We start from the raw sequence: 12,564 nt of genomic DNA on the forward strand, positions 1-12,564 counted from the left end.
TGTGGGCCAGATCCGGGCCATACCAATTTTGCCATGTGGTAGCTGTTGCGGTGGTGGTTAAATTGAGACTGGCTTGAAGTTTCAAAGGTTCTGTATATAAGCCACTTGAGTTCATTGAGTAAAGACAGACACATAATACGATACAATTGTTTCTTCTCCTTGTTAAATGACATAGAATTTAATCAGTATAATCTACATGTACTCTACGCACAAAAAGCTAAATTAAGGTGTTCAACACTTTGGTTAGCACAAAATTATATCTGCTAGTTCCATGCAAGAGGCAGTCATATTCCCAAAAATGTTTAAACACTGTATAGTTATTGTTTAAAGAAATAATACAAGCACCAGCTTAAGCTAAAGAATGTAAGTAGGTGGGTCTGGATACTCCAGATTAGAGCAGGGCAATATGACCAAAAATATTTATCACGATATACATTTGAAAATTTGCAATAATGATATAACTGACAATATAATTGACACTATACAAAATACTTTACAACTCCCCAACTTTATTAGTGCAAAAAAAAAAAAAAAATCTATGTATTTTCACTTAAACAAGCAGCTGTTTTTTTATGTGCATTAAAGTTATATAAAAATGTAACAGTGCAAATTCCTCGCTGACAGTTTAACCAAAAGGCGTTTCCAGTGGAAACTGGCCGACATATCCTCAGCACAACCATGTATAACATCCACAAAACTTAAAAAGAGGTTATACACACACAACACGGTAATATTATGTTGAAGCACAGCACGTATCACTCCGCGAGGCTCCTGACTACGATAGCCGTAATGCTCCGACAATCTATCAAGCGGTGCGGCTTCGTAGCTTAGCAAAGTCGTACTGAAACATTTGACAGATTTTCGAGCGCCGTGCACATAAAATCGTTTTGAGGTCAGTAAACACAACTCATATATATATTCATTATAAGGCACACAATTCATACATAAGGCACACGGGATTATAAGGGGCACTGTGGATTTTCAGAAAAATCAAAGGATTGATTTTAAGTGTGCCGTGTTTTCCAAAAAACACGGTAATAACGACGGCCCGCTAGCATGCTCTACCAAAAATAGTGCTTTGTTGTGTATCTGACGGACGAAAGCTAAACCAGTTCCACACCACTGAAGCTGCAGCAGTTTTACAAACCAGTTCTCGTTTCATCCGTTTCATTTAACGATCCGCTTTCGCCCTTCTCATTCTCCGTTGCCGCCATGCTTTTTCCGCCATGTGCCTATGAAAACAAAGGCACTGCGCGCGTGCGTTTTACCCATATTCTATCGCGATATTTCATTTTCTTATCGTTGCCCAACATTATACTGGTATTACCGTGAACGGTATGATATGGCCCAGCCCTACTCCAGATTCTTACTAGTGTCCATTGACATTAATGAGAGATTAAATGGTGATTCTACAGTGACTGTAGGTGTGAATGTGAGCAAAAATAATTCTGTATGTATGTGGACAGATAAACCAACCATCCAACCAGCTCATTAACTCATCATTTTCACATCTTCATTTCATATGACAGCAGAATAGGTATAACTTTAGTCAGCAACCAACCACTGGTCGCTGCTTACCTCAGTAATGGAGTTAATAACTGAGATAGAGATAAGAGACATGGAGAAAACACCAACTAGACAAATGCAGTTTTAAAACAAGCCCAAAAACAGCATTTTTTTGATGACTTTATAGACAAAATACATGCAAAGGGATTGGCAACTTTATCTGCTGTGTGCACAGGTAGCTGCTGCCACGCACAACTGTCTCACCATCTAATTCTGTTATGAATTGAGATATAGGTAAAGTCACAGAAACTGGACTTCAGATGTGGTTAAAAGTAGTCCCTTGGATGAAAGTTTTGTGGATTATGCCTACCCCACCCTCACAATTGCATTTTGTTGTATGAGCACAAATTTTAGGAAGCAGGTTTGTTGTATTTTTAAGAGGTGTTGTTGGTGTGTTGTTGGCATGGTGAAGGAGATTTTGTGAATGTACTATGTATGCATGTTGGTGTGACAGTGTGAGTAAAGCTGTCAGAACCAATTCTAATCTTAGCCAAATGATTTAAAAATAGATCTCTTCTCTTCTCTTCGATCTTATTTAATGGAGATAAAGAGATCTATTAAATAAGATCTGTAGAAGTAATAGAGCTTGAATTGAAATGTTATTTGTAATTAAACATGTCCTAATACTTTAATTACGCAAAACGAAAAGAAAACCATTCTATGTCCAGGTTAAGAGTGGTTGAGTGGTACCAGCTAGATGTAGATGTAGTGTCCTTGTATCTCCTCAGCTTGCTGCTGTATGTTGGGTTTTTTTACCTGTGGATGACACTGTTGATTGTCTGCACCTTTGGGTCTGAAAACAGGTCTTGTCATTTGTGCTCATGTGCCAAACAAAGTTCAGAGTACCCAGCCTTCGTGGAGTCACTCGTGAGATGCTTGAGGGTGCTCAATCTGAGGACTCTGTCGTGCTACTGGAAGACTTAAATACTGGCCTGGGCAATGACAGTGAGGCCTGCTGGGGAGTAATCAGAAGGAATGGCCTGCTTGATCTAAACCTGAGATGGTGTTCTGGTATTGAACTTCGGTGCAAAACACAGTTTGTCTATAATAAACACCATGTTCAAATATAAGGGCCTCCATGAGCTGTGGATAAGCCGTGGAACCAGGACACCATAGGCTGGCAGAGGGCCTGGTCCTCAAAATCTTCAACTTCAGCAAAACATCAACAACATTCCGAGGAAGGCTGGGGACGCTGACCCCAAATGCACCTTGTTCCTCACCTCGATTGTAGAGGCCACTGCATGGAGCTGTAGCTGCAGGATGGTTGGTGGCTGTCATGGTGGGATCTCCTTCCCCCCTTTAATTTTCTCTTCCTTTCCGTTCTTCCTTTATTCTCTTAAAGTTTACATTGGTCTACATTTCCTGTTTTTCTCTCTCTTCTCTTCTTGCCCTTTTCTTCCCTTTTTGCTCTCCTCTCTTTCCTTTTTTTCTACCTGTCCTACATTTCGTTTACACGCCTTTCTTCTTGTTTCTTCATTTTCTTCCCCTTTCCTTCACCTCTCCCTTCCCATCCTGTTCTTTCCTTCGTATCCTTTTTTGTTCATCCATCCTCTCTTCACATTGAAATGGGAGAATATTTGTATGTAGGGGGCAAGGAAAAGTACATGTGGTTACCAAAGCATAATTAGCACCACTTCCTAGATAGATCAGTCTCTCTCTGTCTGTCATTCCCATATGGAAAAGATATTTATAAGTCTTATGAAGTTTGTATCTGTCTTGTGTGAAACTTGTATGAAAAGCATACAAGAGTGAAAACAGATATAAGATCCCTTGAAAAAATTATATAAATGAAACTTGTATGTTTTGGATACTTACTAAAACAATATATCAAAGTAATGAGAAAGTGGCCACTTTCATGAGTAAATCATATAAGCCTTATATGATCACTATATCAAGTAGGCCACATCTTATGCAAGTCTTTCATAATTATTTTCTATTTCTTTTCCATGTGGGTACACACACACACACACACACACACACACACACACACACACACACACACACACACACACACACACACACACACTCTCTAATAGTTACTGAGTAGTGAGACAGTAGGTGGAGCAAACTAGATTACAGGAGGAGAAATTAGAGAAAACCAGGAAAGAGAGTATTGCAAAGAGATTTGGTACGAATAGAAGGAACTGGCAGTGAAGCACTATCATGTCTGATTTAAGTGTGATTTGCTGCTAAGCAAACCATAAAAAGAAGCACTGCATGAATATGAGGATCAGTCACCAACAGGAAACTGAATAGTTTTTTTTATACTTTCTTGTTTGCACCATATCTGTAAATTACTTCATATGCATTTACTCTTCTGATGCTTCCATTTCAAATTCAAATTTTATTTGTAACATACACAGTCATACACAGTACAATATGCAGTAAAATGCTTAGACAGCTGCTCGTGAGCTAAAATAAAAGACTATGAATAGGATAGAAAATAAATATGAAAATTAAAATAAAGGGTAAATTTAACTAGGAAAGAATAGAATAAAATATAAAAATTAAAGTTAAAAATAAAATAACTGTACAACAAAATACACAATATAGAAAATATATAAGAATATATGAAGAAATATAGAACAATAAGAACAATATATAAAAATATAGGACAATAAGAGCAGCTGTACGTGTAATAAATGGTAATGAAAGAAATGTAATGTCCAGGGTTGTGCAATCCACATATTTAAGTGTCCTGTGCAGTGCAAATATGACTAAAAGTGATTTATTTAAGTGACTTGTGATAGAGTGATTTGATTGGATGACCACGCAGTAGTTGTAGTTGTGCAGTGGCCACTAGTGTAAACAAATGTCCAGAAAGTCCAGTGTGTGTGTAAGAACTGTATGTGTGGGTCAGTACTGTGTGGTGGTGTGATTGAGAGACCGTATCGCCTGCGGGAAGAAGCTCCTCCTCAGTCTCTCTGTGTTGGTCTTCAGGGAGCGGAATCGCTTTCCTGACCTCAGCAGAGAGAACAGTCTGTTGTTGGGATGGCTGAGGTCCTTCACGATCTTCCTGGCCTTGGTCCAGCACCGCCTGCTGTAGATCGAGTGCAGGTCAGGGAGCTCGGAGTGGATGGTGCGCTCAGCTGACCGCACAACCCTCTGTAGAGCTCGTCTGTCCTGCATGGTGCTGTTCCCGAACCAGGTTAAGATGTTTCCCGTCAGGATGCTCTCTATGGTGCACGAGTAAAAGTTCCTGAGCACCTTGGAGGGCAGTTGGAAGTCTCTCAAGCGTCTGAGGTGGTAGAGACGCTGACGGGCCTTTTTCACCACGGTGTTAATGTGACAGGACCATGACAGGTCCTGCGTGATGTGAACTCCGAGGTATTTGAAGCTGTCCACTCTCTCCACTGGGCACTCGTTGATGACGGGGGTCTGGTAGTTCCTCTCCATTTTTAGCAATGACAATTTATTTATTTATATCTCCATTTACGGGGTGGCTGTAGCTCAGGTGGCAGAGCAGGTCAGCCACTAATCAGAAGGTCGGTGGTTCGATCCCAGGCTGCCACCTGGCTGCATGCCAAATATCCTTGGGCAAGATACTAACCCCGTGTTTGCCTACTGGTGGTGGTCAGAGGGCCCGGTGGCGCCTGTGTCCGGCAGCCTCGCCTCTGTCAGTGCGCCCCAGGGCAGCTGTGGCTACAATGTAGCTTGCCAGTGTGTGAGAGTGTGTGTGAATGGGTGAATGACTGAATGTAGTGTAAAGCGCTTTGGGGTCCTATGGACTAGAAAAGCACTATACAAATGCAGGCCATTTACCATTAGTTGTTTATTATATAAGCATGGGAAGTGGGCAGGACCTGAGATCAACTTTTCTCAATGTGTAGTGACTACCAATAAGAATGATGAATACTATTTATTTACATATAGTAGTAAGTACTTTAGAAGGTCTCCTAGACAACCCAAGCTGGAAAGCCAGCTTATAGACACGTGGCCTTATACTCCTGGGACTGGTAATTTGTCTGAGTCAGAGCTGACTAGAAGGAGAAAATGTGTCACAGATCAACTTACTCCATCCATCCATCTTCTTCCACTTATCCAGTTCAAGGTCACAGTACTCCATCCCAGGAACTGTGAGTGAAAGCCAAGGTACATCCTTGACAGGTGACCAGTCTGTCACAGGGCTGACAAACAGCTCCGGCTAATGGGTGAATAAGGCAAGTTGTATAAAGTGCTTTGAGTGCTCTGGTAAAGTTGAAAAGCCCTATAAAAAACTAATCCATTGTCATTTAACATGTATTTATTTATCTATCTATCTACAGCTCATCCCAATAATTGAGTTAGGGGTGTTGGTGCACTGATTGACAGCTATCCCTGTCACAGTCTGTGAGACGTGATCCAGTCCTTGGAGTTGATGTGGAGTGGATCTCTTTACTCTCTATGTGCTGCTGTAGCCTTTTGAAGCACTTTCTTAGCTGACTTATTTTGTGGCTTGCTATGAGGTAAAGCTTTATGAATGGTAGGGAGTGCATGCATAAAAAATGATAATAATTATATAAATTGATTTAAATTAGAAATGCATAATTAATCACATACATCTATCAATTATTCTGTGATTGTGATAAAAATTGGAATTGAATAAATGCTACATTTAAAACATAATTGATTCATAAAATGTATCAAAAATGTTTAAAATATGAATAAATAGTATTTAAAAACACAATACAGGTTATGAATGCAGCTTGCTAAGATTAGCTTATAAATTAACGCATCAAATTGAAGCATCAACATCCTGTTTGCAAAACTAATTGGTGTCTACAGTGGCTACATCCACGTTTATACTGTATATGTCAAATTTTTATAAAAATGTTTTAAGAAAATGACCTTTATCATGTATTTTAATTATAAAAGAAGACTGAGTGGGGCCCATGAGATTGTTTTTTAAGTGGACCACAGTACTTTGGGATGGCTGGTTTATAACAAGGTAGTAAGACCTGCTATAGTTTGTGGTTTTCATTGGACTGAGTAGAACAGATAAGATTATGAGTGTATCAGAAAAATATAGAAATATTTGTTGAAATATTTTGGACACAAAGATAGATAGGGAAGATTGAAATAGTTTGGATTGAATAGGAAGTATAGGGGACATACAAGACAAAGTAGACTATGCAGACTAGTTGGTGAGAGAGGAGGATGCAGGGATAGGGTGAGACAGAGGCTTCTGATCCAATGTGGAAAGAAGAAGTGAGTATATGCTTCATGGTTTTCATTGACAGTATTTCTTGGCATAGCCAGGTGTTGGAAGGCTTCCACTTTGGTGGCCTCAGATTCTTCTTCTGCAGATGATCTGGTTCTGTTGGCTTCATTAGGTGGTGACTTCTAGCAGCCAGTTGTGAAGGGGCACAAAGAAGAATCAGCACCTTCAAGTCAGAGACCATGGTCCTCTGTCAAAAAAGGTGGAGTGCCTACTTTGGGTCAGGGACAAGTTACTACCCCAGGTGGAGAAGTTCAGGTGCTTTGGGGTCTAGTTTATGAGTCAGGAGAGAAGAGAACAGGAGACTAACAGACAAATTGGGCGATGATTGCATTGAGTCAGATGCTGCATCGGTCCGTTGTGGTAAAAAGGGAGAGATGACAACGAAAGCGAAGCAAACCGAAGTGGTGCTGTCCAAGTCAAGTGCTTGACACTCTTTCCTGGATGTCTTCCAGTGTGATGGTTCCTGGATCCTATTCAGGGAGGCTGCGGGGGTCTGCTCTTAGATCCCCTAGCAACTGAACATTATTGTTATGTGTTGCATCCTTCTCCCATATGCTCTTCCTGTTCTGCTGTAATCTACCCTAATTCCATTGTTACAGATTTATGGTGTTCTTTGCTAATTTGTTATAAATGTAGTATAATAATGTATTTATAATGATAAAAATATTATGCTGTTACAGTGTAGTTGGATTTTTGACAATATTGTCAAAAAAATAAATAAATAAATAAATAAATAAATAAATAGACCTTTGGGTAATAGACTTCTTGGGGTAATGTGAAGGGCAGCCTGTTCTACATCTGCTGACAAATAGGTGTGAATTCACAGGCTGCTTCTACACCATATTCTGGCCTGATTTGTTTTATCATATCTCTTTTTATCTTCTTCAACACAAGCTGCGGTTTGCATTCATAAAAACACGAGCACTGACACAAAGCCAGGGAGGAACAGACAGTCATGTCCCACAGCATATTTCCCACACCATGTCCCACGTGCATAAGTGGTGGGTGGAGGTCAGATCTGATCATATCACACACACAAATGCGTTTTCATCTTCAGTAAACACTGATAGCAATGACCTCTACAGGAATGTGAGCAGAATGCTAAACATTGCTGACTCGTTCCTCTTGTGTGTGGATGTAGTCGCTTCAAAATCAGACTTTGCAGACACAGAAAGATGATTCTCTCATTCTGTGCCCTCCACACTAAGGACAGCTTGACTTATCTCACCTTTGAATGGAAATACTGGGTTAAAATTTAATTTGAATTAAGCATATATGAAGTTATAATTTTTTATCTATGACACTTAATCTACAGGGTGGGCCATTTATATGGATGCACCGTAATAACATAGGAATGGTTGGTGATATTAAAGTCCTGTTTGTGGCACATTAGTATATGTGAGGGGCAAACTCCTCAAGATGGGTGGTGACCATGGTGGCCATTTAGAAGTCGGCCATCTTGGATACAACTTTTGTTTTTCCAATAGGAAGAGGGCCATGTGACACATCAAACTTATTGGTAATGTCACAAGAAAAACAATGGTGTGCTTGGTTTCAACGTAACTTTATTCTTTCATTAGTTATTTACAAGTTTCTGACCACTTATAAAATGTGTGCAATGTGCTGCCCATTGTGTTGGATTGTCAATGCAACCTTCTTCTCCCACTCTTCACACACTGATAGCAACACCACAGGAGAAATGCCAGCACAGGCATCCAGTATCCGTAGTTCCAGGTGCTGCACATCTCGTATCTTCACACCAGAGACAGTTGCCTTCAGATGACCCCAAAGATAAAAGTCTAAGGGGGTCAGATCGGGAGACCATTCAACTGGCCCACGACGACCAATCCACTTTCCAGGAAACTTTTCATCTAGGAATGCTCGGACCTGCACCCATAATGTGGTGGTGCACCATCTTGCTGGAAAAACTCAGGGAACGTGCCAGCTTCAGTGCATAAAGAGGGAAACACATCATCATGTAGCAATTTCAAATATCCAGAGGCCTTGAGGTTTCCATTGATGAAGAATGGACCCACTATCGTTGTGCCCCATATACCACACCCAACCATCACTTTTGTTGGTCCAACAGTCTTGGAGGGATCCATCCAATGTGGGTTAGTGTCAGACCAATAGCGGTGGTTTTGTTTGTTAACTTCACCATCACATAAAAGTTTGCCTCATCACTGAACAAAATCTTCTGCGGGAACTGATTTTTGTTTTGCCCATTCTGCAAATTCTGTGCGCCGATCTGGGTCATCCTCGCTGAGATGCTGCAGCAGCTGGAGTTCGTAAGGGTGCCATTTGTGAGTAGCTAATATCCGCCGAAGGGATGTTGGACTAATGCCACTCTCCAGTGACATGCGGCGAGTGCTACGCTGTGGGCTCTTGCTGAATGAAGCTAGGACAGCCACTGATGTTTCTTCATTAGTGACAGTTTTCTTGCGTCCACATTTTGGCAAATCCAACACTGAACCAGTTTCATGAAACTTAGCAAGCAGTTTGCTGACTGTAGCATGGGAGGTGGGTGGTCTCGTAGGGTGTCTTGCATTGAAATCTGCTGCAATGACCCGGTTACTGCGTTCACCAGATATCAACACAATTTCGATCCGCTCCTCACGTGTTAACCTCTTCGACATGTCAATGGCTGTGAACAAAGAGAAACTTGTAAATAACTCATGAAAGAATAAAGTTACGTTGAAACCAAGCACACCATTGTGTTTCTTGTGACATTACCAATAAGTTTGATGTGTCACATGGCCCTCTTCCTATTGGAAAAACAAAAGTTGTATCCAAGATGGCCGACTTCTAAATGGCCACCATGGTCACCACCCATCTTGAGGAGTTTGCCCCCTCACATATACTAATGTGCCACAAACAGGACTTTAATATCACCAACCATTCCCATGTTATTACGGTGTATCCATATAAATGGCCCACCCCGTATATAATAGTTGTAAAAAAAACAATGGATCCCCATTTGTTCTGCACAATTGTGAAAAGTTTATAAAACAGTCCATTTATTCCAGTAAGGACCAGAGGTTAGGGTACTACGCTTGACCCAAAACCTGGTTCAAACCCTCTTCTCCATCCAAATTTGTCTTTCTGCCTATATTCTTTTATTCTACCTGGTGCAATTGTATGTTCCAGTAAAATTACATTATTGATCAATGGGCAGGGCTAAAGACTTTATATTTTCTAGCTTTCAGTATTAAAACAACACCTGTAAAAAAAAAAAAAAAAAAAAACAGATTTCCTCTCTAGAATTAGTAAAGTGTTTTGAATCTAATGTTGTGGATCATAGTTACATACAACACAAAGTTATAAGGAGTGAATACCTTTTCTAATGTGTTTCCCACATTTGTTCCTAGTATCTGTGGTAGTACCATCCAGTGAACAAGAGAAACTTCCTGATGTCAGATGTTAAATTTTACATGTCCAAAAATAATGTGCGGGGAGAGGGAATTCTTTCCTATGTTTACATTTGTTTTACTATTTAAAACTAGGTCTTTGGCGGTGAAAGAAGGGTCGGTGAATTGAGGTGCAGCAGAGTGCAGGCTGAGCAGGTGAAACAGAAGGGAGTAAAGGAGCACAAGGACTGTAGCTTGGAAGGCAGTAAAGGGTGGGTAAGCAGGAAGGTGTTTGGTCATAAAGTTGTTAGAGTTTGGTGAAAGGTGAAGAAGAAGTAGAGACACATGGGAACACAGCTATAGCAAATTAGACATAATGAGACTAGGGGAAGCAAAACTGAATGCAATGCACACGAGACAAGGACTCTCAAAATAAGACAGGAAACATGCAACCCAGATTCAAGACACACAAACTAGATGCTGGAAGAAAATACAAACACATGAGACACAGACAAGACAAAGAACTAAATTATAATCACATATAAATCCAGACACAAATCAAGAATCCATTTCTCAAAACACGATACAATAAAGACTAAAAAGTCCAAAAAACAGAGAACACTGGGAAACACACCCAGGGAAGTGTGATGAATGTGTCACTCTGCTTGCTCATCAGCTGATGAGCAAGCAGAGTGACACTCGAGGGACAGTCTGAGGAGGGAGCCATACGGTTAGTGTAGTAACGGTGACAAATAACTAAGCAGACTAGAAAGTTGGTCTCAAAGTGTGTGAGCTATTGTGAAACAACTGTTACATCATCGGTTATAGACATGTACAAGCATGTAAAAACGTCGGTGTCTAAAATCTAGTAAATACGCAGATGAGTAATTTTTAGTATCAATTTCTAATAATAATTAGTTTGTGCCCATCTCTGATCTCTTATTAGGTCAACATCATGACAATTGTCCATTAGCATTTACTTCTAAAGAGCAGAGTTTTGTTAGCATTAGTGTCCACCATTTTCAGGTCCTCCTTTTGACCAAACATGAAAAGAGTAAATCATTACTTGCCTAGTAGCAGCTAGTATGTAGAATAAACACAAATGAAGTGGTTATATACTTATGCCCTCTGAGCAAGTAGGTCTATGGAGGGCCAAAAGTGACAAAATGAAATAATTAAATATGCTATTTTGTCACTCCTGGTCCTCCAGGGAATAATTTAATGGTTTGCACACTGTTTGCACACTATTGCATTTAGTGGTGCATGATTTTTTTAGAACACATGCTCCTCATCAGACAAATACGCAAAGGATTAGGGCCACTTTGGGGGGGGGGGGGCTCGTCTTTTTTTTCTTTTCCAGAATTCTCAGAAAAAAGTCAGAATTCTGACTTTTTTCTGATATTAATCTCAGAAATCTGTAATCTCAGGCAACTGCAACGGACAAATAAAGGCTCATTCATTCATTCAGAATTCTGACTTTTTTCTCAGAAATATAATCTTTAGAAGTTATCAATGTTATGATTCTTTTTTGAAATAATGTATAAAGTAGGAAAATACTACTGGGAATGTACATAGTTTGAAAATGTAAGTTGTTATTCTTGCTGTGACACGCCTAGACCACACATCGTTGAAGGGCAGGTGAATGTTTTATTTTTGTTTCCAGCTCTAATTCACGCTTGTAGCTTTTCAGATGTCCTCTCTCCAGTCCCAGCACACTCCTAAAAACATGAAAAAACATGAAAGGCATAATTAGTCAATACATCCCACCTGCCCTGCCAGCCACCGTGGCACTGCCCCCAAACCCACAGCACACCACACATCAGCCCTCCTCTGCAGGGGAGCTGGAGACCACACTCTGCCACAAATCCACATTCTTATTTTCATTTGATGTATTTGTGCTTTAGACAGGGAAGCCACCTGTGGAGGACCTGTTCTCAGACCTGTGTGATGGGCGACGCCTGCTAGAGCTGCTGGAGGGACTAACAGGACATGAGCTGGTATGAACATATACACATATAGTGTGCTTGCATTGTGACGATGTACTGGCTCTTTTCAACACTCTACATTGTACAGTGCTGTTTTTTGAATAGCTGTATTAGTACATGTCAAGGATAGAACTGGGACACAAATGCAAGAGTAGAAAAATACAGTCAGAAGTGAAGCATTGTAGCAGTTTGATGCCTGGGCTTTTATTGGAAATGTCAGTTATGTAAGCATCCACTGTATAAACATCCATCACTGTAACACTGCACATATAACTAAACTAAGAAACGACATAATATGTCCATTTTAAGTTCAGTTTTTAAAACCTGACAGTATACACAACTATGGACACCATTAAAGCTTTATAAATGAGTCAGTGGGCCAGTTAAAATTTCAATGTGGTGATCATGTTCAGGATTATGACTTATTGGGAACAGGTCATTCAAACCACACAGCACCATATCAGGA

The 12,564-nt window shown here is 40.3% G+C and overlaps 1 protein-coding gene across 7 annotated transcripts in view; it reads left to right on the forward strand.

Moving 5' to 3' along the window:
• dmd (dystrophin) overlaps window positions 1–12,564 on the forward strand; it is a 298,892-nt gene that overhangs the window by 77,552 nt on the left and 208,776 nt on the right. For all 7 annotated transcript variants that reach the window (XM_086282547.1, XM_086282544.1, XM_086282546.1 and 4 more), the window contains exon 3: window positions 12,018–12,110. In XM_086282547.1, coding sequence (XP_086138673.1) covers window positions 12,018–12,110 — 93 coding nt within the window. The remainder of the gene's footprint in view (window positions 1–12,017; window positions 12,111–12,564) is intronic.

This window comes from Aulonocara sp. 'chitande type north' Nkhata Bay, linkage group LG23, assembly GCF_057382095.1.
Source record: "Aulonocara sp. 'chitande type north' Nkhata Bay isolate Kocher_YH1m ecotype deep benthic linkage group LG23, A_spYH_male_GT1.1, whole genome shotgun sequence".
Classification (NCBI taxonomy): Eukaryota; Metazoa; Chordata; class Actinopteri; order Cichliformes; family Cichlidae; genus Aulonocara; species Aulonocara sp. 'chitande type north' Nkhata Bay.